The sequence below is a fragment of the Castor canadensis genome, chromosome 4, assembly GCF_047511655.1.
Source record: "Castor canadensis chromosome 4, mCasCan1.hap1v2, whole genome shotgun sequence".
In the NCBI taxonomy this organism is placed as follows: Eukaryota; Metazoa; Chordata; class Mammalia; order Rodentia; family Castoridae; genus Castor; species Castor canadensis.
In genome coordinates, this window is record NC_133389.1 from 155,273,429 (window position 1) to 155,300,150 (window position 26,722).

The window sequence follows — 26,722 nt, forward strand, 5'->3', positions numbered from 1 at the left end:
CCTACATCCCAATTTCCACCTCTCTTTCAATTCTAATTGTCCCTCTTCCAACTTTGTCTACACAGCAAACCCTAGCCCCAACATGCTCCTCATAAACCATAAAAGAAGAGATAGGGGCAGATCTTCAATATTCTATTTTATTTCTCCAGAAATGGTTACACTGAAAACCATGTGACCCATGACAACCTTAAGGCACTGAAGTACATTTTCAAGTATTATGTCTTTAAAACCGGATTTTGTAAATATTGAGCAAAGTGCTGACAGGTAAAAAGTCCAAGCAATCAACCACCATTAAAAATCATTCTATTTAGAAAACAAAATAATAATAGTACCAGTTCTCCAGGCTGCTCTACAATATTCTTCTCCTGTAAGAAAACCCACTGCCCATGCAGGAATCCACTACACCCATGTGTGTCATCTCCATGCGCTTTGGAGGATCTGTAGAACTGATACCATACCGTGCTCATGCTGCTTGTTGTGCCATTAGTAATAAAGTCTTTAATCTCTGGGGGGAAAAAAAGATTCTATTTAGAGCTGCACAATCCAATTCGGTAGCCAGAATCACCTGGAACTGTGAGGCCCTTAAATATGCCTAATCCAAATCGTAATATCCTTTGAGTGTAAAATATACTTAATGCCAATTTCCAAGACTAAATACCAAAAAAGCTACAAAATATAACTTAAATTGACTATAGGTTAAATGTTAATATTTTGGATTAAGTTAAGAAATTATTAAAATTAGTGTCACCCTTCTTTCATCTGTGACAATTAGAAAATTTTAAGTTATATGTGTGCCTTCCTTATTTTCTATTGGGCAGCACTGCTGGAGAACCTAAAACAAAGAGGCTCCAGGAAGACATACTGATAGCTGCCCTGCTTGAAAGTTTGAAGGGCATGTGTTCAACATGAACCTTCCATTTTGGAAAACACTATTTTTCCCCTTTAAATTCTGCATAATAGCAGGCACACCTGGATTTCTGGATAATTGCACCCACAAGTGGCTACATGCAGACACAATTAGGTGCTTGCAACTTGTTTGAAGGCACAGGTGTCTAATTGCGCCCACAAATGGCCATTTGGCAAGCACTGTTTATTGTGCACACAGCTGATTATAGGCAGAAAATGGCACCAACCAAAAAGGAGACTTAGGTAGCAGAGGCATGAAAATGGGTCTAACTCCATACCCCTGGTCAGATTGTTCCTTTCTGGGTCAGTCTTTGAAATGGCCGCATAGTGTTCACGGTGAGAGGCGTATCTGGAACGTAGAGGCTGGGAGATGAAAATTTGTGTGTGCCCCATCTCACTAAGTAAATGCTGTCTTGGGCTTTTAAGTAAATTGGGACTAACAAAACCCACATTGTCCACCTGAGGAGCCTGAAAGTGGATTCCGCCCTGCTGGGACCGGCTGTTTGTAATGACTGAAAATGATGGAGTGTGTGTGTGAGAAGCCCCAGGGACCCCTTGGTAAATAGTAGTTTTTAAAGGGTTAATCCAACCTAATGAATCATTTAGAGGGATGAGAAGGCCAGGGTGGTAGCCTGAGGAAGAATCACAGGCATTTATTTAAACGTGGAGCCCTTAGAGAAGGGGGAGCCGCTGGTGGCTAGTTAGCCAGGAGCTGTTGTGGAGGTCAGCATCCCCAGGCGGGGAGTAATTGATATCCCCAGCTCTCCCAACAGCTGAAACAACAAGGCTGGACATGGAAACATGTTCACTTACGCAGATCCCAGTGTCCAAAGGAAATGTGGGCAGACACTTGGGCCCTGCCTCCTCGAGTTTAGGGCAAGTGTGGGGAATGAGGAGTCAGCTGTTCTCCCCCTCCTAGCTTTGAACTAGATTTCAGGAGCTTTGTGGTCTCCTGCAGAAAGAAAGCCTAGTCAGCACTGTGGATCATAAGTATCAAACCTCAGGCCAAAGCAGGTTTGGTGACCATGGAAATCCTTGCTCATCAGAGCAGCTGTAACCAATGATCAGGGCATTGGTTTCTGAGCTACAGGAAGGCCATCAAATTCCTTGGACAGTGTTAGGAAATTCAAACCATGGCAGCTTGACTTGGTTTTTCAAGGGCAGAAAAAATATTTTCTCCTAATGAGTGATTGCTCTCAGTAATGTATACTTATTTGCAGTATAAGTAACTGTATGATTTACCCACCTTGACAAATTCTCCGTGTCTGGGATCTTCACTTCCTTTTATGTCCGCTCTTTATTTATGATGATAGCCACCTATTCTTGAATGGCAATGCTATTGTAATAAATCTCCATAAAAAACCAATTTTTTGTTCAAGTTACTGCAGGCTGAATGTGAGGAAGACAGTCTGAAAACACATATTGATTGTGCTCTTTTACAGTCTGTGACAGGCTCAGCTTAGAACTTCTTTCATTTAGATTGGACTGCAGCTCAATCTAATGTCAACTTAGCATAATTCTTTTATGCGAAAGGCTATTATTCTATTATGATTTTCTCTCTTGTCACCTAATATCCAAAGAGGGTTCTGTTGGTGAGAGAAGACTATAGACTTTTCTTTATCTTAGCTATTTCATCCCATGTGGTTCTTCTTTCCTTCTTCATTTTAAAGGGGCAGTGGAAATGTTCTATTTCCTATTACTCACCTTCTTTATACATAGCCTTGAGAGCTACACAAAATATATGTAATTTCTTCAGGAGTTTAGCATAGGATAGAAATGATTTAAATTTTCACAATTTTATAAATTTTTAAGTCATAATTTTCCTCTACTTGATGCATTGCCTAATATTTGATGCCCAGTTATGGAGCAGTTCAGCTCTATAGAGAGATTACCTCTAGAGATTATAGGTTTCTGTTATACAAAGGCAGTTGCAATTTTTTAATCTGAGCCAGATGTCCCTGATCTTTTTTATTATTTAAAACTCTTTTCACAAGCTGTAATTTTTGTTTTGCAGTACTGGGGTTTGAACTCAGGGCCTTTTCATGCTAGGCAGGTGCTCCACCACTTGAGCTATACCCAGTCCTTTTGCTTTTAGTCTGTTTTTCATATAGATTCTCACACTTTTGCTGAGGGCCCATCTCTGACCATGATCCTCCTACCTCCACTTCCTGAGTACCTGGGACCACAAGCTTATATTACCATACCTGTCTTGTTTTTGAGATTTGGTCTTGCTAACGTTTTTCCTGGGCTGGCCTCAAACCACAGTCGTCCTATCTCTATTTCCTAAGCAGCTGGGATTATAGGTATGTGGACCACCACACCTAGCTACAAGTTGTAAATTTTGATACCAAGTATGTGGGGGCAGTTATAAAGCTGTGCCCTTGTCTATTTAAAATTTCCTGATTCTTTCTTCCAAGAAGCCAGGTACCAAGAACTGGGCCAACACATCTCCTTCCATCCTTAGTCTCAAGAGTTAGCCTCACATTGGTGTGTCTTAGGAGCCACATACACAACCACATTGACTCCAAAGACCCATATGACTGTCAGATGCTTGTTGAGTCTAGTCTCTAATATAATACAGAAATCATAGGTCTCAAAAATCCAGTGTGGTTATTTGAATGAGCCTCTGCATCCTGAAAAATCGCTGAAGTAAATGTGTATTCTTAGAAATTGTTTTCATATCTTTATAAGCCACAATTGTATTTGTGGTATAATTTGGTTTTACTTCTTAGTGTTTTCATGAAGAAGCTACTTAAGTGAAAAGGATTCAAAAAGCCTATGTTTCAGATAGCTAATGGCCACAATGAACACTAGAATGTATTGGATTTACATTTGGTGGTTGACTGTCCTATTACCTACATCTATATTTAGTAAACCACTGCTCCAGTGGTGAGAATGTTAATACCATAGTCACCAAAAACAGTTTGTATTCCTCTCCAAATCTCTGACATGTAAGAAATATAGTAATTACTGGAAGCTTCTGGCACCTTATTATATTGGCATTGACTCTAATTTCTCTCTGTGGCTTTTCCTTTCCCTAGTATAGGTAAAGCTGCTGAGGGAGACATCTGTTTTTTAGACAAGCACTCAGGTATTGGGCTGATCTAGTTGGTTTTTTGCTTTTCATTAAGCTGGATTTTTAAAATTATCTTCAACCATGAACCCTGGCCCAACAAATGGTGGGAAAATAAATAGAATTGCTAGTCTTCATCAAATGAAAATTGTTGTTGAGCTATTTTTTCCTCTTTTGCTGCTCCCTTCTCTTCCTAGTTTCCCATTTATGGCCCTCCTTTATAGGAAAGCAATAGATATACCAGAAGTGAGATGAAATTAGAATGAGTTTATGACATAGAACGGCTCTGTTCCTTAAGGGCAAGGCCTTGAGGACAAGGGTTTGCCTTTACACTACCATGTCCTCAGCCTAGCATAGTACCTGGCACATAGTAGGCACTTGACTAATCTTTAAGGCAGAAAAAAGGAAAGTAAGGCAAAAATATAGGAAGGAATATGAAGCTGATTGAAAATTTTCTAGACTTTTGTTGTGAAGGTGTCAAATAGGACAGTTCTCAGTTCTCAATCGTATTGAGTTTAAGGGGACATTCTGTTTGTATTAAGTTTTGTGGAATTTCTAATCAAGCCATGAAAATTCTTTCACCGAAAGCAAATTCTTTTTTTTTTGTACTTTGTGTATTTTTTTTAATTTAAAAGAAAAAACATTTCCTCTAACAGAAATGCAAAAAGTAATAGAAATAATTGTGACTGAGATGACATGGCATGTTTTCCAAGCTTCAATTTTCAATAGTTTGTATCCATCCCAAGAATTCTTTCCAGAGCTCAAATTTCTCATTTTTGTTATGCATCCAGTCCTGGTACGTTAAGAAATACATTCAGCAATTTTTATCAGACATGAGCAATTGGAGATTTTCCAGAGAAGTACCAATTTTTTTCAAGTGTAGGATTTTTTTTTGTGCATGTTTTCTGTAGAGTTAGGGAATGCCAGTTTTAAAGGTTGGCAAAGAAAAAGGACCAATGAACAAAAGAGGGTTAAGAGTCACCTTGCTTGGGCAAGACCCTAGCGCAACAAAAAACCCTTCACAAAAAAAGGACTGGTAGAGTGGCTCAAGGGATAGGCCCTGAGTTCAAACCACAGTACTGCCAAAAAAAAAAAAAAGAAGAGTCACCTTGTTCTTGAATGCAGTTCAGATGTGCATGCTTGGATAATCTCATGGAGCTGAACACTTACGATGGATATACCTATTGTATATAAGTTAGACCTTAATCAGTTTACTAGAAACTAAAGAACCTAAAAGAGAGGTCTATATTCATCTGGGAAGACCTTGCCAGGCCATGTCACAGTGGGGTTGGAGTTCTTGAGAAATCTTCCATTGCTGTGACCCTGACGGTTCCTGAAAAAACCTACCTCTCAGAGATCCCTAGGAAGCCCTGGTTTGTACACTTTCAAAAACACACAAGAGGCCAGATGTGTTGGTGTACATCTGTAATCCCAGCTACTCAGGTGGCAGAGATAGGTTGATTGTGGTTTGGCGCCAGCCCCAGCACAAGACCCTATTTCAAAAACAAGCTGGGCATGGTGATACACAGCTGTAATCCCAAACACTTAGCAGGTGGAAGCAGGAGGCCCACCAAGCGAAAGTGAGGGACCTTACCTGAAAACAAACTAAAGCAAAGGATTAGGGACATGGCTTAAGTGGTAGAGAGCTCACCTAACAAGTGTGAGGCCCTGAGTTCAAGTCCCAGTACCACAAAAAAGAGAAAAAAAACATGCACAAGGGTGAACCCCAGCAAGCTGGCTGCTTTGTGCTATTCCTTTGAAACAAGTTTCTGTGTTGGCCATGGAACAGTCTGTTTGCCATTCAAATAAACATCACGAGCCTTATTACTCTTTTTATAAATCAGTATGCTGCAGGATGAGATTAGGATCTCACACAAGTCAGGCTCCCCAGACCTCCATTCCCACAGCAACTCCAGATCCAGGCCCCTCTCAAATGGCGAACATAAACAGAGGCAGGCGGAGACGAGGAGCTGATTAAAGCTGTCTTTTTCTGTGACTGGAAAGAAAAGGAGCAGGCTGACACGATGGGTACAAAGGAAAGGTCATCTTGGTAATTCTTTTATTTATTCTCCTGGGTCTGAGCAGGCAGGAATTTTCATGACATGTTTTATATTTGTATACTTAGTAGCAAATTATTTGCATTCTGCCATTGTTTGTCACCTACTGGAGAATCTCTGTAAGACTAGAGAATTGGGAGTATTCACTTTCTCAGAAGTGAACTAGCATAATTGCATATACACTTGCGAAAGTTGGTTCTAGATGCAAGCATCTGAGTCTGAAAGTGTCAATAACCAAAAATTCACCAGGCACCCTCCTACACTCCAGGCCTCTTTCCTTCCCCCAACCCCAGGCCCTCTTTATCACAGCCAAAAGAAAGGGATTATTCTAGGCCTTTTGCTTTTCACCTTGTCTACCCTGGAGATGTTGAGAGCCGTGCCATGCTGAGAAAATATGAGCTACAATGGAAACTTTCTGTCCGCAGGTGGTTTCCAAATTGAATGAACATCTGCTCTTTCTAAGTAGTTCATCCCACAATACTTCCATTCATACCAGTAGGTACCCGTCTCTACACACAAACAATTGGTAAGCATTATTGGTCTCTTTCTACATTATTCAGATATTTTTATACATCCAATACAGAAAAAAGAAATCTATTGGCAAATAAAACTGAAAGCAAAGTCCCAAGACAGATTCATCTTCAGGTTCAGCTACCCAGGAATTTGGGAAAGATCACGAGCATTTGGCTTCCTTCTCCTCATGCTTTTCCTTCCCATGGCTCTAATCTCGGGCCAGCTCTTCCACCATGGGGTCAACATGTCTCCCCATAGACCAAGTTTATCTCTAACCTGTACTGCCACTCCACAAAAGAGTGATTCTCTCATTTTATTCTATCCAACAAAAGTACCAGAATTACTTCAGGTTGCTTTTGATGAGATATGTACTTGGCCCCTAAATAACCAATAAATTACCACTGTGCTCAAGGGGGTGGAATTTTCTGATCAGCCAGGTCTGAGTCACGTGCCAGCTCCAGAGTCTAGGGTAGAATCACTCAACTTGAACCACATGGACCGAGAATGGGCATGGATGATTCTCAAAAGAACAGAACATCATCACCAGGATAAAATAAGACAGATGCTAGAAAAACAGAAGCAGAACTTTACACCACCCTAACTCTCTGATCACAAGGAAGAAAGGAAGGAAAGATAGGATCAAAGATGAAAACAAAGCCCCACAGGGACAAGATAAAAACAGGCCTGTGGTTCTGGTCATCAGAGAAAGGGAAGTCCATCCAGTTTGGATAAAAATCCAAGGTCCCAACTGGCAGAGAGGAGCAAAGTCTTAGGAGTATTTTAAGAGAAAGACTCAGTTTCTAAGTAGAAACCTAGAACTCTTATTCACATAAGAGCTTGTCACATATTCCCAAAAAGCAGGGTGAGTACCAACCCACACCTGCCAAAAAATACTACTTGTCAGACCAAGGCACCAAACCATCCTCAACTTCCAGGTCTGATTGTCATTTGACACACAGACTTCAAGCATGCTTCCTCAGGTAAATACAGTCCAGTGTTTCATCCATCCAGATAATCCCACTTAAAGGAAAAAGACAAGAGAGACGAGGAATGTTATGTCTCTTCTGAGACCATGCCTGATGGATTTTAGGCTGTGGTCCAGCTTCCTTTGGGTCTGGATACATGCATCTATAACTCACTTTATAGCTGCACAGGTAATGTGTTTGTCTGTCTTTGAGAACTTGAACAGTCACAAACTCAAGTCCTCCAGGAATCTCTAAGAGATGACATCAATGTAGAGCCACATATAAATAGCAATTAGAAGTATAGAATATAATCAGGACAAGAAAAAAAGAACAACTATTTAGAGTATACATTTTAGTGTATTGTATATACATTTTTAAATGAACATAGTCCATAAATTTTGCAAAAGTGGTGATAACTTACTTCATTTCCATCTGGAGGAAGCAGATTTTTGGAGAAAAAAAAACCTGAACATCTGAAAATATTTGAGAGACTGAGAAAAGCACGTAAGACGTTATGGAATCAGGAATAAGTAAGAAAAAAGTTGGGTCGGGCAGAATAATAATAATAATGACAGCTAGCTTTATCAATCACTTGCCACACCCAGGTACGTGCTAAGTGCTTTATACACACTCTTATTTAATCCTAACTAAGTGGAAGCCAACAACCTTACTATCTCAGCTGAGGAAACTGAAACAATACTATAAAGGATGAGCAAATGACCCAAAGTCAAACATTCACTTCGTGGAATTGTTTGCTCCTCATCTCCTGCTGTTTCACCTCTTTAATGCTCAGAGCAGAGTCTGCTGATGAACAGGATTGTTCAGCTTGAGGTGGGCTGAGACCTGTACACAGACCTGGAAGAGGGGGTCAGGAGAGGCCCTAGAGGGATGAGATAAAAATAGATCTAATGGTTCTTGTCAACAGAGAAAGAAAAGTCCACCCAGTTTGGATAAGAATCCAAGGTCCCAACAGGAAGATAGGAGCACAATCTGAGAGGGAGTCTTTAAAAGACAAAGTTTTTTTGGCATCTGAAAGGTCCAGCATCAAATGAAGGCAACCCACCATGAAGTGATATTAATACTCAGGCTAGGACCTCCTTGTTTGGAGGATTCTAGTGGGTACAACAGAATCTTAGGCCTGGAGAAAGTGGAGGGAGAATATTACAATATCATGTAATTGATTAGGGCTTGGTTGGTTACACAGTAGTTTTTCATACTTCTCTAATTTGATCTTCTCCCAACAGCCCTATAATCTTGGCATTATAATCCCACTTGAAAGTGAAGAAAATGAATATAGGGAAATGCCTTACTCAAAGCCAGGTGTAGGAACAGGACTTGAACCCAGGTGTTTTGACTCTTGAGCCCAGCGCTCTTGTTTAATGCAGAGCAGCTGAGTGGAGCATCAGGCTGTCTCATTCACTAGAACTGGGGCCTGTGACGGGAGCTTTGTCACTAGACAACAAGAAGGTTGTGGGGAGAGAAAGGTATGAGATTGAAACCCAATGAGCGCTCTGCTTAAAGAAGAAGAGCCTTTTTTACACAACAGGAATCTCCAGATAATATTCATTAACAGAGATTATATTGATTGCTACCATGTGCCTGGTACTGGGGAGTCAATAGTGAACTCAGTAGCCATCCTTACCATCATGAGGCCCACAGTTTACTGGGGACACATGAGAAAATAGATAGAGTGATTAGTGATTCCACAGAGGCAGAACTTTTCCTCAACAAATATAACAAGTTTCCATGATCTTATGTAATCTTACCATATAAATTAAAACCAATCATGACTTAATTTTCTACATTGCTGACATGGCTCCTTAAGCTTGTAGAGGGTTATCTGATTCAGAAACAAAAGATCAAGAGGAAGTGATAACTAGGACAGGTACAGTTTGGATAAATAAGAACACTGCTCCTGCCCTTTGACACATCTCCCCCAGTATCAATTTTTAATTCCCCACTTATAGGATCACCATCCCCCTGGACCCCTTCTCTCTGCTTGCCCAAACCCAAAACACTTCCCTTGTCCAACACCTTACCTTACTCACTCAGCATTGAGCTTATGTAGCCTGTTTTGCTTCTCATCTTTTTCTTTCTCTGCTCAGATAGGCAGCATGATCCTCTGGAACAGACATTGGGGCTCATCCCTTTTTTAGATGCTTCAGGATATTTTGATGTTGGGTTATCACAGTCACCAACCAAGGAGTAAGGTGGCCTTCTTCGTGAGTTTCCTCTATCCAGATTTAGAACCACAGAGGAAAGATAAGAGGATTATTCTTCAAGTAAGCACTTGGCTTCTAAAAGCAGTTTTGACTGTCTATACCTAACAGGTGAAATGCTCTCTGACACCATTTCTTCCTACCAGAAAAGGTAACAGAGAAGTATTTTTAAATTTAATTATTATTCCTCATCTTAATTTTCCTTATTACTTTTTAAATGGCATTGATGAATGTGATTAACAATTTAATTTATGTTTTGGTTGTTGTTAATAGTATCTTTTAACCCCAGCTGAATGTGTTCCACATTTATAAGTGACTTGAAGACTGCGGAAATTTTGATGGGTATTTTTCAGCTCTGGTTTTAGAAATGGTAGTTCACTAACCCAGTCTTAAATTAATCAACTAAGTAGAGAATTCCCCAATGAGATGTTACTGAACTGTAAGTATGTTGTAAATAAAACAATTAAAGGGCTAGTTCACACCTCATCAAATTGCTTAACAACCTGATAACAGTTAACTACATACATTCCTCATAAAATCATGGACTAAGGAAGTAAATTAGAGCCCACCTTTTCAGAAGTGGGACATGTTTGCTCTTTAACTGAGGTCTGGTGTTGTCCTGCTGAGAGCGAGTGTAAAAATCCTACAGTATTACTTTGTTGGCTATACAAATAATCTGAATAATGCCTCTCAGTAGTAACTGAATTCTGATCCAGTAACCCCATTAGGCAAGACAAGTTTCCCTTCATAATTACACAAGAGTAATATAAGATCTTGGATACATTTTATTCCAACTTTCCTCCAATATGCTTTTACCCATATCATTTCATTGGCTCTTGTGAGAAGAAAAGCACATATTACTTTACAGATGGAGAAACCAAGGCACAGATAAGTGAGGAGGTCCAGTCAGGGGCACCTTTGCAGGGGTCAGGCTGAAAGGCAGCAACATGAGCTGAGGTCATCTGAGACTGGAGCCTGTGTGGTTCCTTATAGGGTCATGAATTTATAACCCCCAACAACTCATCAGAGGCCACTTATTATAATGCTGTCATTTTACAAAGTTAAAGACAAAAGCTGAGAAACTAAAGTGACTTGTCTAAAGCTCCCTGGATATGATTCATTCTTTGGAGTTCCTATCCAAAGACTGGATGGAGAATTTATTTCTAGAGTTAAAGGTAGACTGGGTAAGGCAATAGGGATTTTAGTGTGCTTTCCAGGACACTCACTCTTTCGTGTGGGAAACTTGGACAACGCACATATTTAGCTGGAGGATCCAAGCAACACTTGAGTGCAGAAAGCTAGAGGGGAGATTTGTTTACATGGGGTAGGGACTGTGAACCTAAATAGCAACAGTGCCAGGTGGGAAATATTTTGAGAAGCAGGCAGAGGCAGAACCTAAGGAAGACTAAGTTCCCCCCTAGAAAGGAAGGCTCCAACTGGTAAGCTTTCAAATCTCTCAATCAGCTGAACAGGGTGTGTGTGTGTGTGTGTTTCTGTCTTTGAACAAAATTGGCCTGTAGGTTGCAATACCTGGTACAGAATTTCCTGCACTGATACTTATTAATGTGGATGGGACACACAGGGCGTATGCCACTCGGCCATATGATTGGCTTTGTTTACAAATTTGTTTACTTGGTATTCTAGGTCTTTGCACAATCACTTAGGCTCCTTGTAGAAGATTCAGTTTTACTTTTAAAAAATTTAAGTGTGACCTCAAATTCAACAAGTCCTGAGATCCTCAATATGACTGGTCATTTCTCTTGTTGTTTTCTTGGTCAGTCCCCATCATAGCCCCCATTTTCACATGAGGCCGTTAAGGCTCAGGAAAAGCTAAGTCATCTGGATCACTTGGTATGCAGTGCCTTGCACAATTCCAGCACAATCTTTGGTTTCCTGGTGGCCTGCTGCCCCCACTCCACTGGTGCATCTTGTTCCACAGACCTGTAAACTCTGAGAGCACCTGCCTATACCACAGGACAATAGAGACCCAGTTCCCACACAGGGTGGCAGGGTTGAAAGCATGATGTACACAAAAGCAAAGGGAGGGCTTAGAACTCCATTGCTCTGAAGCTCAAAAACCAGCTAGGGTGGGGCACACAGTAAATAACATTTTATTTGGTAATGGCTCTTTAGTTTTAAATCACTTCAGCATTTACTTTTAATTAATTCCTTTAAATTAGATGATTCATACTTATAAATATTTGCTTTCCTCTGATAAGCTTTTATTTAAATTATTAAAGCCACAGTTTCATGACTGATCTTAAGAATTGAGGTTGCCAATGCACAAGTAGAATGCATGTGATGAGGGGGGCGATCATCTCATATTGCTAAAATACCCTCACCAAATACAGCCAAGAGAAAGGCAGCAGTCAAAGAAATAGAAGACAGGGTGAATTTCCAGTTTTCTTTGAATTGTTCAAAGAATAAATCAATAAATCAGAGGGTTAGAGAACAAATGTAGGATGAAATAACATCTGAGGGAGCTCACTCACAATAAAAGCTTGTCTTGCTCTCTCTTTTTTGAAAGCACTCATCAATGGCTCTGTACCATTGCTAAAGGGATTGGAGTGGGGGTGTGCGACTTATAGAAAGTCTCAGGACAGTAAGTAACTGTACAAGAACATTGGAGACAAAGAAGAAGAAGAAGTACTGATGAGAGCAGAGTAATTTTGTAAGCTATCAATCAGCTTGGGTGATTATAAACCTTGATTTGCTAGCTGTTCCATTTTACCAACATCAAAGGCAAGGATGGAACCTGAAGAAGTTAGGCTGACAGGCTATATTACAGTAGAAGAAGAAATGACAAAAAGTGCCCTAATTTCAATATAAGGGGATTTGAAAGTAAAAGGTTGGTAATGATGTTAATAACCAGTCTTTACCAGCCATGTAATGATCAGCCAGAGGATGAAGATACCAATGCAAGACTGGGGAGCCAAGCACAAGTCACCGGTGCCTAGGAATCTCTTGATAAACTTTATTATTTGTTGAAAATCATCCCAGTGACACAGTTCCAAGTAGCCTTTGTGCTATAAATTCATTTCATTTGCAAAAGTGAAAGCTGAATAGAATGTGATACTATATCGACTTTCTCATCCTGATGACCTCTCCAAAGCACTCTGTCAAATAATGAGCTAGATTCTGAATGGGAGGACTTAGGGTGACCAACAGCTCAGTTCCACAGTGTCCACAGGGCCCAGCAGTCTTAGAATCTGTTTAGTACAGGTGGGAGCTGAAGGATGAGACTGGCCCTCCACACTCTGGTGAAATCATCTGTTGATGCTTAGATTCCACATCAAAATTAGTAGAGAGACCAAACATGTTTTCATTTATTATCTAATGAAAATTGGGGAATGGGTCCACTCCCTTGGTGCAGGCAAGAGATCATCAGGGAGATGTTAAGTAATAGTCCCCAAATTCATCCAGCCTTGTTGGTGGGAGAATAGGCTATAAAAATTGAAACTCCTCCCAGGTGACTCCTTCAATGTCCTGCCCCTCCAGTTGCGGGTAGGATCAGGAATCGCAGGTCACTATTGAGAGAAGGATGCCAGAAGACCTTTCCAGAGACAGCCTTCACAAAGATGAAATGACGTCAAACCCTTGCTGCCCAGAAGTGAACCCAGCACTCCTGATTTTACTCTTGTTTGACTTTCAATTACCTTTTTCCAGCGAAATTAATAACATGCTCATTTCTGAAAAGTGAACCAGAGGTTTGTGAAAAATGTTATATAAACCTCACTCTGTCATACAGATTTAGGGGGATAATTATTAGATGTAAAGAGCAGGAGGGGCTTATGGCAGATCACACACTGAGACATGCAAAAACCTCTTAGCAATTAGGTTGACAGAATTTAAATTTGAGAGCATCACATCTAAAACCTGTAAATGTTCACACAGTCCCCAAAAGAAGGCTGAACTCACTCACCTGTCTTTAGAAGTGGTGTTAGGTTTCATTTAAGAGTAAGTGTGATATGCTTGAAATGGCTTCAGAGCTGGTGGCAACTGGCTAGATGGTTTATAAATGCAATTGTCTATCTTCATACGAGCTCATTCGACACTTCTGCACTGATGAATGGCTCGTCTGTGAAGCTAGCCACTACTTTGCCTCCCTGAGTGTGGGTCCTAATACACTATCACTGTTGTGATGGTCCAATAAAAGAGAGTTGAACCCAAAATAAAACCACAGCAGTGAGGATGGACAGCCACAAATCATTAAGAGAACATTTGCTAGAACCCAATATCAGGCTGGAGTGGGGATAAGAGAGCAGTCTAGACTTCCAGTAGGCTGACTGTCAATCATATCACTCTCCAAAAGGACAATTTTAGAAAACTACAAACCCCATATAGGGAGGCATGGTGCCAGCTCCATGTGCATCAGAATCCTCTGGGCCCTTGGGAGAAATGAAGGTTCCCAGGCCCTTTCAGACCAGCCCATCTCTGGGGCTGGAGCCTCCAAAGTCTACGTGGGTTTTTGTGTGTGTGTGTGGTGGTGGTGCCTACTGGCTTTTTTTTTTTCTTTTTTATAAATATTCCATTGATTCTTTTCTTTTTCCCCTGTACTGCGGATTGAACTCAGGGCCTTGCTCTTGTGAGGCAAGCACTCTTAACACTTGAGTCATGCCCCTAGTCCTTTTGCTTTTAGTTTGTTTTTGTTTTTCAAATAGGGTCTTACTGTACTTGAACCAACCTTGGACTAGCTTTGGACCATGATCCTCCTACCTCCACTTCTAAGGTAGCTTGGATTACAAGCCTGTGCCACCATACTCAGCACTGCATTGATTCTTAATGACATCACCATTCAAGGTATTGGACCTTGAACACAGGACTGTGCCAGTGAAACTACACAAATATCTGTTTTTGACTTTCATAAAAGGCAGCAGTAAACTTTGCTTTCCTCCAAGGAAGACAGTTCAAAGTCTCTGAATGAGACTTCCCACATGGAATTCTTTGTGTGCTCATTGGCATTTCACTAGCACTACCAGCGATTTCAGCTTCTTTAACTTCTAAAAGCCAAAGCACTCATTGGACAAAACTTCTGTGCTTTCTGATTGGATTCTTTTTTAAAAATGTGTTTCCAAATGTAAGCCAATTCCTTCACCTAGTACCACAGAGTACAGAAGGTGCAGCAAGTGAGGTTAGGGGCTATGTGGTCTAGTTTGGTAGTCAGGCATGAAACCCTTGAACTTGTCTGGTTGGGCGTGAACCTGGGCCTGCCATTTCCTATTTGAACTTAGATCCAGTTACTTAATATCTCTGTTCCTCAATTTCCTCATCTGCAAACCAGGAATGACAATTTACCTAGCTTATGGCCTTGTTACAAGGAGTAAATATGTTAACAGGGAGAAAATTCTGAGGATGGACCTTACCACTTTAGGCACTTGGGAAAGAGCTACACTGCTCAGTTGCTTTGAATTCTTTCAATTCTAACCCTACTGTTTGAAGCTTGTTACTGAGCCTGTCAAGCATAGTGGCACACTGCCCAGCACTTCCATTTCTGCTTCTGGATTTCAGAGTAAGACATTTTCAGCGCCAAGATTTTCTTGGGTCCTCCTGAAATCATGGTATATGGAAACCCTTTCTCCCCACCACACATGTGAAGGTAGAAATCTTTAAGACTCCTACTATGTCCTCTTTGCCCTTGGTGAGAAGAGATTCTAATGATCCTGGGTAGTCTACATCAAAATCCTCAGGCTTTAGAAATTAACAGGAGGGGAAAGGGAGCAGTGATATATGACTTATTTTAGCAATTAACGGGAGAGACAAAGATGTGGATGTGTCAGTGATACCTGAGTATCTTCTCCAAACATTGCATGTATCACTCTAAATGTATATATAACCTAAAATAAGGGGAAAACAGCCTCCTGAACAGCATATTTCACCTTGGGATGTCCTGTCTCCAGGCAGCAACCTTGGGCAGGAAACAAGTAGTGCTTCTTCTAAGGGGCAGGAACACAGTCTTTAGAGTTCACGACCTTACACTCCACAAACTGTTGGCCCCCTAAGTCAGCCCTCAGAATTGAACCGCCATATCTTGCATGACAATCAGATGAAATCCATGGGGAATTAGATATTAAATTCCAGGACCCCTGTTACCAGAGAGAGAGAATGAAAAGGGAGACAGAGGATTTAAGTGGCTAATCAAGTTAGGATGATTTGTTTCTTTGGTAGCCATTCTCTTTAAGCAAAACCTCTTCAGTGGTTAAAAAGACCATAGAGTAATTATCTAGAGGTGTGACCCAGTGGATTTCAAGACTGGTTTTTGCAGCCACTCAGAACACAGCTTTCGATTTCCATCTCTACATAGGTCTCATGCTTACCCTTTCTAATTGTTCTCTGCTCTACACTTTAGAAAGGGCAGGACCACTTTTAGGGAACCCTTCCCACCCTCCAACAGGATGAAGCACTCCTCCAGCCATTTTCAAGATCATATCTGCCAAACTGGGACATGGAAGCTGAAATTCATTGCACATACAGTTTGTTAGGAACCAAATTCTTGTGTTTGTGGTCTTTGTTGAGAAACATGAAGGGAAGGAAGAATTAAATGGGGGTGATCAAAAATTATAATATTTTAAAACAGTTTTAGAAACATCTTCTGAGCACTCAAGTCATTTCTATCTCCCCTTGGTTTTCTTTGCAAATATTTCCTTAGTATTAACAAGGGTGGGAGATTCTGCTCTATGCTCTCTTCTTGTTCTAGGTCGTGGGGAAGAGAAAGGGCCTTTCCCTCATAAGGCAATGGGGAACGTGAGTGATGAAAGTGGGATTTTTTTCCATAATCATTTCTATAACCTAGGCCATCAAATGATCATTATGTTTTATTATTCTATAAAATCTACCTAAATCATACATACATTGCAGAAGGCTTTGGTAATCCTGGCCAACCATTCATGCCTGGACCAAGGTTAGAGGACTGGTAACTGGAAGCCTGACCCTGAAGGAACTCCAAACATAGACTAAAAGCATCCTGTCCATGTAGCATGGGCAGCTCAAGCACCAACAAGCAGAGACGTTCATACTGATTTTTTGTAGCAGCTTTGCAGTATTTAGAAATACCATAGGAAAAAATCACCAGCACCCACTCAGGCACTAAGTACTCTGTGTGGCATGTTTGAGAAGAATGTGGTCTTTCCACATGTCCAAAGGTCCACAAGGACCTTTGTTGGACAGTACAAGGGGTTTTGTGTCGTGTTACTTCCTCCCATTCCAACCCCAGATTTGGTCACCGTCAACTTGTAGTACAAAAAAGGAAATTCTTTTTTAAAAAATTGTCTTTGTTTTGGCTACTAACCACACACTATTTTACAAAAACTGAGAGGAATGAGATTTTGTCCTTTGGAAGCTTTTCCATAATGGGAAAAATCCAATGTGTCAATCTAAGCTGGACATTCTCACCTTTGTTTATAATTTCTTTACAACTTTCACACTTTCTACTGAAAATCTTATTTCTTTACTTATTAAACTTATTCCCTCTCAAAATAAACTGTCTTCATTGATGTGTCTCTGTCATTTCCCCCCTGTGCCCCTCTTCAGTTTATCTATCTTTCCTCCTACAAGGAGCTCGTTGGATAATATGTAGCCATGGTTCTGAAACAGGTAGGCACATCATGATATTCTCTGAAGTGCAAAGATTTGGCAGTGATATTTGAAGAACTGAAAGTTACAAATATTTCTTTTCATAAATTATAGCAGACTCAATTTTCCCCCTAGATAAAGCAGCTCCCATTCACATGAATTCCTTTGTTCACTCTTAATTTGGGGGGGAAAGAGTCTTGAGTTGCAGCAGGTGGTGAAGAAGTTTGCATAGTCCTAGTTTCCACTTCTCTTGGACACGTGTGGTGTATATGAAAGTCATTCACCATGTGTATTCTTGTGGAGAAAAGGTGGGTTGGCACTGGGACTAAGGGACCATAGAGATCATCTCCACCTCTGGTTTGTGTTTATCAACCAACCCTCAGCTCAGTACTGGGAGCTGATGATCACATGTGAGAAATTAGTTTTACTTCAACCATCATCAATTTCTGGTTCCCAATGAGTCCACTTTCTCCTCTCCTCACCTCCATCCCCTACCCACATCTAGCCCTCAGGGTTATTGTTTGCGTCTGTGGCTTTTCTCTTGAACAAACTCACCTCACATTTGTGGAGTACCTACAATGTGCAAAGCCCTATATTAATCTCTGAGGGAGGTCACTAGGTACATGAGACCCAGTGCCAGCTTTCCAGAAGCTGATGTGCCGGTATAGTACACAGCAGCATAAGGCAGGACCAGAGACACATGCAAAGAGAATGACCATCTGTGGTTAGCACAGAAGAAAAATGTTTTCTTTGCAATTGAGGAGGAGGATGGTGCAAAGATGTAGAATTCAAACTTGCTCATGCCCTTCCTCTACTCCAATGAGAAGAACCACCTTAGTTCTAGCAAAAGGTTTGCCAGGGAGTCTGTGCCTCCAATACTGAGCCTTTTCCCCAAACAGAATTGTCTTCAGCAAATGAAGGAACATGTCTTCCATCCTTCCATAAAGTGAAGATGGTCAGTACCAGGGGCTGGTTATCTGACCAGCTTTGGCTATCCTTTCCTGCTCCTTTTGGCTTAATGAAAAATAGTGGCATACTGAGACAGCAAAACAGAGGAAGGAAAGTGATATTTATTGTTTCTAATAAATACCTATAGCTTAGTTGGGTTCAGGCTTAATGAACACAACAAATTACTTAATTACTGCATGCATCTGTGTGATAAAAAAAAAAAAACCTGAATGCCTGATAGAGTTCCTGACTTTTCCAGGCAAAATTAGAATCCTTCTGACTTCCAGAAATGAGCCTACTCAGAAATTTTAAAAAGCAAAAAATTTAAAAGATAGGTTTTTTTATGACAGTTCCCTCAAAGAGTGATAAAGACAACAAATATAGGTTTGTTTCTCTCTCTTTGAGTGAATATGGTTTCTGTGTGAGATTTTAAATTTAAAGATGTTTTAAGGAAAAATAATTACACATATAAATAAGATTCATGAGGTCTCATGAAAAATAAGGGGTCTTGAAGCACTGATACATTGGCTATTTGGCTCCTTGTTTTAATCAAACTCTCCTAAGGAAGCTGCCCCTGAATTTCTCAGGTTTGGGTCAAAGCAAGTAACATCAAGTCACTGTGATAGGCACCACACATGCCCCCAAATATATGGTTTTATACTTTCCTCACCAACAGTAAAGTTCAAATAAAGAGACTATCAAAAGGGAAACTCAAGGTTAACAAAGCAAAATTTCATCTCTCTCTTCCTCTTTTTCCAGTGCCATGGTTAATGAGGAGGGATTCTTTTTTCTGCTTAAAACTTGTTCTTTAAAATATATTTGTATGAGTATGCACATATGCACACACGTGCATACATATGTGTGAAAGCACTCACAAGAATTTAGAAGTTCTAGCAAAAAGTCTGTCGGAAATGCTTAGTTTTGAGGAAAAAAAAAGTTATAAGCAACAGCAACCTGCCACCCTTGAAAAGAAAGAAAAATTCTTCTAGCACTCTTTGAATCTTAAACAGTGTTTTTATAGGCCAACTCATTGTTTTTCTTTTCTCTAAAAAATTAAAAATGATAACTGTTATGATGAGTTCCACAGAAAAAAGACAATTTCCATGGTCTCATTTCTTGACAAAGAGCAGCCACCTCACTTGGTTTCTGCCACACGTAAGCAAACTCCCAGACATAAAGTCTTCCCCCAGAGGAAGCCATCTGGGACCACAAAGCTATTTTGAGGTCACTCTCTGCCCATGTGGGAACCCTCCCTTCTCCTTGCAGTCAGAACTGGACAGTTGGAGAGCGAGGTGTGAGAGATGAGATAGCAACTGTCCCCATGTGCACGTCACAGAGTCGCTCAGGGTGGCTTCTGCCCCGTCACCACTTCATCTGGATTGTCTCTCAAAAATTAAAAAAAAAAAAAAAAAAAAAAAACTAAGAAGCGCCTGTCTTTTATAATGTCCTGTTTTTAAAAGAGAGAACTCTCTAGGGGGAGAACAGGACCCTAAAAGTCCAGGGCCTGGAATTCCTCCATTCTCTCTTCCCATTTTAAACAGGAAACATTCATGCTAAGAAAGTCTGGAGGGAGCATTGGTTGTGTGTTCATTTTAAGGCAGATAATGTTTGTGTGTTGCAAATGTCAGTGATTTATCCTAGGGGCTTAAAATAAGTGTAGAAAAACCACATGTTTCACTTCATGCAGAGAAATATCTTCAGTAGGTTTTGAGAGAAAGCACAGGTTAAGGATTTTTTTTTTTTTTTTAGTGTTTCTAAAATCTCCAACATGAGCCAAAGGAAATAGAAATGAACATAGTGGTGGGGAGTGGGGGGCTGGTAAAAATTCTTATGATTAAAGATATAATGAGTGCTGGGAGCTTTCTAAATAAAAAACGAAATTCTCCAGGAAAGGAATGGTGAAACCTGGGTCCTTTATTTCCCAGGGCTGGAGTGACAGATGATAAGCAATGAGTTTGTGCTCTATTTGTCATGGGCAATTTAAAATAGAGCAAAGCAAACCACACTGAATAATAGCAGCTGATGCTATAATAACTTGTACGCAAACAATTTAATTTTTTTATCTGAAAACTCTCACTAACAAAATTACCCCAAGCTCAAGGATCTATCTTTCATTATTATACATAGCCAAATTAAGACACACACACACACACACACACACACACACACACACACAAAGTAAAGGAGAATTCTATTGTTTATCCTTATGGATGTGTTCACAAGCTGTTTTCCACATGCACCCGAGCTCAAAGCTTGTCAAATCTTCATTGACTTGGGGAACGTACAGAGCTGTTTTAACATCCAACTCCGCAGATTACAGAGTGATTTTGACCCTCACTGACAGTGCCTGATTAACCACAGACACTGTGTTCTTCCAGCCCTGTCATTTCTTTCAAGTATTCTAGCAGTCTGCACTCTGACACTGGAGAGCTTTGCATCAATTATTATTGTTGCTGGGTATTTTTTTTCTTTTTTTAATATCATGAAAGGAGGAATTTAAAAAGTAGAAGAACATGATAGTAAAGGGTGGTAGTGAATATGTGCACAGAAGGTTTATGGGATTTTAAGAGCTGCAAACAGAAGTCATGTGTTTCACCCCAGGCTAGACAAGATGCCTTCATCTGCACATTGTCTAGAGATGGATTGCTTCTGTTATGGCACACGGATCAGAAGATGCTTGTTGTCTTCAGTGGAAAGATCCAGGCAGGGTCGCTTCCTGTTAGTGTTTATTTTTGCCCTGGACCTTTCTGTATGCCTGCCCATTATACAGGGAAACTTACAGCTGGTTTGTTTTTCTCATTCTGCTACTGGTCTGTTGATACTCCTTTACTTTGTAGTGGAAATAATTACTTTTTATAGCAGAATTCTGGGGGGGGTATTCCCAGCCCTGGGTTGGGAGTTTCTCTGGAGACTGTAGAAGGGAGGTACACAAATCCACACAGGAGTGTGACAGAGCCAACTAGAGTTAGGTCAAGACCACAGCCCACTGACAGAGCATGTCCTAGATCTAGGAGGAAAGTGAATACAGTGTGGCTGGACTCTGTCTCTGAGTAACCTCTGTATTTATGCTACCATATCTGGGACAGGCTTCAGAGAGGCAAAAATGGGAGTTTACTTGCCCCTGTCTTAACAGCGCCAAACTCATTGCCTTGTTGAGTTTGGCTACTCAACAAGGTTGGCTACTATAATAAAGGCCAACACAGAGGATATAAACAAGATAGAAGAGCGTTTTTCTCTCATGTACCACTCTGAGTGTAAATAGTCCTCACTGACATGGTAGCACCATGTGTCAAGGACCCAGGCTCTTGCTCTTGTTGCTCTTCCTCACTATGTGATTTTCACCTCGAGGTCTAAGATGGCAATAAGAAAGATAAAAAGGAAGAAGTTTCCTTCAATTGTTTTTGTGGACACAGGTCACTTCTACTCACATCCCATTGTCCAGGCCTAGTCAATTACCATAACGAACTGCGCAGAAGGCTAAAGAATGTGGTCTTCATCCAGGGACCCTGCTGACACAGTTGTCTCTGCTTTTCTTTCCAGGGGAGGACCAGCAGACCCTGCAGACTACCTGACTGCGGCACACCGAGGGCTCTACAAGGAAAGGGAGCTTCCATACTACCCAGGCGCTCATCCTGGGCATCCCCCAAAAGGGAGCTATCCCCGTCCCCCAGATCTAAGGCTGGCAGATCTCCACTATGCCCAGTACTACCCACCCCCACAAGCCCCCCAGCACAAAGGACCCTTCCGACAAGATGTTCCGCCCTCCCCTCCTCAGCACCACAGAGTGCCAGTCTATCAGGAGATGGGCAGAGCAGGGCCCCGAGGGGGCAGCCCTGACCAGTACTCCTTCCGAACCCAGGATCCCCGGCAGAAAAGCCCCATGACTGCAGCTGTATAGCTGAACACCAACAAAATCAGCCCAGCAAGGAAGACATCTAATACCACCTTTGCTCTTCCTAGACCTTCACCCCTTCTCCAGGTTAAGAGTCTCTGCGGTACGGACTAGCTTTTTTTTTTTTTTTTTAATCACTGAGGATGCAACACTTGCCTGCTAATCAGAGGGGAATAGAAGGAGCAGGAGGTTAGGGGGTGGATTCAGAAGGAAGAAGAGGGATAGGGTCATAAAAACAGTACTTCCTGATACTTGAAAGGCTTGCAGAATTGGTCAGTTCAATGAGAATTGAATAAGCAACTAACAATAGAGATATCCTATGTGTGTCCACCCCACTCCCCGCTGGATAACCTGTGCTGATGTGTGCACCCCGGACCCTGCAGATTGGTGGTAGAGAGGCAGTCTCTGCTGGATAGCAACATCCACTCAGAGGCCCAGCTTCAGTCCCTCACTGGGGCTGTGATGCCTGCAGAGTGGCAGAGTAAAGGGGCTGCAGACATGGGCATCATAGTAAGAATAGATTTTTTTTCTTTGAGAAAAAAAAAATCAACAGCAAACATGGCAAGTGACCTCCTTAAAACTTTTTATGTCCAGAGGAAGACTGCATTTCTTTATTTGTTGTCTTTCTCAGGTTCCTGATACCATTCATTTGATGGCAACATTGCACAAGTTTCCTTGCTTTTTGATTTAAAAAGTCAGTAAAATGTGAATGCAGTATTAGTGCCCTGGGAGGAGGTGCAAAGCCAGTCAGAGCTTCTGGAAGGACTATATTCTAAGGACCACAGTGAGCAGGTTGACACTACCATAGTCCATACTGTTTTTCCTCCCATATCCCAGGCATAGTCACTTGGAGATAGCTGGTTTCAGAGTCATCCCCAAATCTCCTGCCTATAATTATTTTAACTGGAGTCTCTAAGATTTCCACTTGAGGGCTAAAGTGTACTTAGAAAAAAAATTTTAAAGGGCCTGCTGGTCAGGCCACACAGGAAAGCAATACCCCAGGGATACCAATTCTACACTCAGTGCCAAATAGTACCCATTTGCACTCAGGCACAGTGAAGAGCTGACCATGGCCACTGGAAATTGTTGACCAGCAGTAGCAGATGGAAGTGTGTGTGTGTGTGTGTGTGTGTGTGTGTGTGAAGAATGAAGAATGAAAGATACCAGTATGAAGAATGGAAGATAAAAATGCTTCCTGGAAAGTTTGATGAGGAAGGAGAAAGAAGGGAAAGGAGAAGAAACATAAGGTTAAAGAAATCTGCATCTACCACGCTTCCTTAACAAATGTCAGGGTAAAGCCAAGTCTTCAAATGGAAAAGGGAAGTCTCATGGCTTGAGAAACTGAAACTCCACCCTCTAAAGTACTTAAATAGAACAAACCCATCCCAATTTCTTTTGAGATTTGCAGCTATTTTCTACAAAAACAGAACATCTCAAACTTACAACCTGACCCAAATGAGAACACAAGCAAAAGACAGAGAAACAGCAAAACCTGGGAGCATCAGTCTGAGTTATTCAGTGACTGTTAAAACACTCTAAGCCTCTTCACATTCCTTCTTCATTCCCTCCCCCAAAAGTCTTGGGTTCAATTCAGACATATTTTGGCGGAGAGTAGGATACCTCTGGCTGACAGGATTTAATAAGTTAATAGTATTACAAAATACACAGGGTATCCATCTGGCCCAGTTTAGTCTTTCTTTTTTAATTTAAAATAGAGTTTTGTTACCAGGAGTGATGCAACTGCTGGTTTTAGTCATAAATAGTGTTGTTTACTAAACTTCAAGAGAGATCATTTTCTACACCACAATTACCGTGACCCTCTGAAAAATAGACTTTCAAGTTGGTTTTTGTCCTTTTCATCTCTCTTAAGTCAGGTACCATTAGATCATCTGTAATTTGTTCAACTAGGTTGAGGATCTCATGCCCTGCTCACCTAAAGTGTAGTGCAGGTAAGCTGTGGGTTTCCTTTACCAATATGCTAAATGTTGCCTTTCCATTAAGCTAAACAAACCTCAAAGAATAAAAGGGTTAGATGAGAGAAATATAACTTGCTATAAAGCATTAAAAGTCAGTTCTTCAAGCATGTTCCATATTTTAATCAGGTTTCTGCAGACCACTGATCATACTCATACCAGAAGGCATCCTCTGAGGTAAAGCTAGGCCACTGAACATGGCAAGGGGTGGTACAAGGTAAGAATTCTAGGTCTTGGAGAAGTGGCCCCTGTATGAAGAATACCCATATTTCCACCTCCAGTGTGGTCATCTTGGGCACACAATACCTCCTGTGTGCAGGCGTAGGGTAAGCTCCTCTACTCCATGCCTTTGTGCTCTATACACAGTCAACAAATTGGTTGCTAATCCTAAGGAACATTCAGTGATGTGAAGGAACTATTAAAGTGAACAAAAAACAGATTATAGCAGCTTTCTTCTCTTGCTTGAATTATAACACTCACTCCATGTGATCCTGCCCTAAAGAAACTAACATTACATTTGTGACAGAGGCTCCATCAAGCCAAGCAACAATTAAGAATAGCCCCAGTGTAAGCTTTATAAATGCCTGTGTACTAACCTCCAATCGTTGCCTACCTGAGGTTACAAGGTGCTTTCCCAGTGTTCAGGACAGCAGATTATGAGAGCATTTAGAAGTCTAGGCAATAATCAGCAGATGCCCAGGAGCAAGAAATAGCTCCCCGGTATATTTATGACCTTGGGAAAACTCACTCAGGTGTTCTCCTTGTAGCTCAGAACCCTAATAGCCCCCCTGGAATAGAGTGGCGTACTGTGCTCCAAACCCACTGCATACACCTGCCCAGCTATGGATCTGACTCAAAATTATGTTTGGCCTTAAGTCACTAGGTATTATAAGAAGCCCTATTTTCCCTCCCTTTTTGCAGAAGTAGACAAATGAAAGAGAGCAGACCATTGGAAACCTTCAAATGCGGGAGAATTCGGTCCTCCACAAGACAGAGAGTCACATGTCATTAATTTATCAAGTCTTTGGGCTGTGGTGCCATCCCTCTCATCTTAAATTGTTTCCCTACAATATCAAATTGTAGGACAGCACACACTCCAAAACAGGGACATTTTCTCAAATCATGATTTAATAGCAAACCAAAAATTGAAAATCAAATTATTCTGAAGCTCATTATTCTCAGACTTTTAGGCACATATGTGTTGATACCATAGAATAGCATGGAGCAAAGGTCAAGAGCCTGGTAGGGATCCAGAGACACATTGTCCCCATGCATGAAGCCCGTGTATGATTCCTGATAGAGGAGACATGAGACTTCACTGTAGATTTACTTTTGATTACAACTAAATAAAATTGAAATAAGATCTGTCATCTGTTCTAAAGAATCACAAAATTCTTGGACTAAACTTACCCCCTGAAAAAAAATCCACCTGACAACTTTGGGAGGATCAGAAGGCTCATTGCTCTTTTCCCTGGTATACACAGAGATCAAGCCTGGAAAGAGTAAGTATTTCCCCTACCCTATAACCACAGCATTCCTTTTCTTTGGAGGAACATCATAGCATTTCAGGAGGGTAGAGGGAACAGCATAGTATGATATGTGAAGGAATGTGTGTCTGTCAAATTCCCATCAGCATTAAACACAGATCTTCAACCAGTGACCTTAAAACTGGTATTAAATTGGGTAGACACCCTACTGCTCGCTGAGTTCATGAGAACAGAAAGTCCAGATTTTGTGCAATTAGACAGGAGGGAGGAGGATTCAGAAAAAGTCACAGTCGTGTTTCTCTGCACTCCAGTTCATGCTGACTTAAGTGACACTACAATGAGACCAAAAAGGGGAGTGTTCATAAGATATCCCTACAAAGCCACCTTTCCGATAAAAAAGGAAAAAAAAGTTAGATGTCCAAAATAAGCCTAGAATCTCACAGGCAGCTACAACTTCTAAGTGAAACTCTTTCTCCCTCACGTCCTTAAATAGTCATACAATCACACACAGACTAACTTTTAAAATCCAACTTGGCTTCCAATCTCAGAGTAGGAAGTGAACGAACCCCAAAGACTCTTCTAGCCCGTCTCCTCATTCAGAAAGTACTCTGGTCCATCTACAGTGCTGTTTACTACTGGAACATAAAACACAACCTGTTGTTTATACCCTTGCTTTTTCTAGTCTTTCCTGTGCTTTTATGATACCAAGTCTGTTCATACATTCTGAAGATAAATTATGTGAAATCGTATTTTGGCATATGGGGATGGAGAGTGAATTCATTATAAACTTTTTAAGATGATCCCATTTATAACACAGAAAACATTTTGGATGTTATATATGAATACATAATTTTTTCTTGTTTTATTTTGCATTAAAATAAAGCTTTATTCAGTCAGTAAGGCATCAGAGTCTTGGTTTTCACCCTCCATTGGTTTTTTGGTGATCTGATGAATGAAGACATGGACCTGGGAATTCTCACCCTGGAGCAACAAAGACAAGAGGAAGGAACACGTGCCACATACCGGGCCCCCAAGAAGGAGGTTTGCTGAGGAGTGCATGTAAATACCTAAAACAGGAAAGTGGCAGAGGGAGAAGCTGAGCCACAGTGCACTCCCAATA

At 41.0% G+C, this 26,722-nt stretch overlaps 1 protein-coding gene across 8 annotated transcripts in view; it reads left to right on the forward strand.

Annotated features, from left to right (window-relative positions):
• Pard3b (par-3 family cell polarity regulator beta) overlaps positions 1-26,522 on the forward strand; it is a 977,771-nt gene extending 951,249 nt beyond the window's left edge. For all 8 annotated transcript variants that reach the window (XM_074071526.1, XM_074071528.1, XM_074071527.1 and 5 more), the window contains one exon: positions 21,791-26,522. In XM_074071526.1, coding sequence (XP_073927627.1) covers positions 21,791-22,148 — 358 coding nt within the window. In that variant the 3' untranslated portion in view covers positions 22,149-26,522. The remainder of the gene's footprint in view (positions 1-21,790) is intronic.
• Positions 26,523-26,722: the final 200 nt, after the last annotated feature.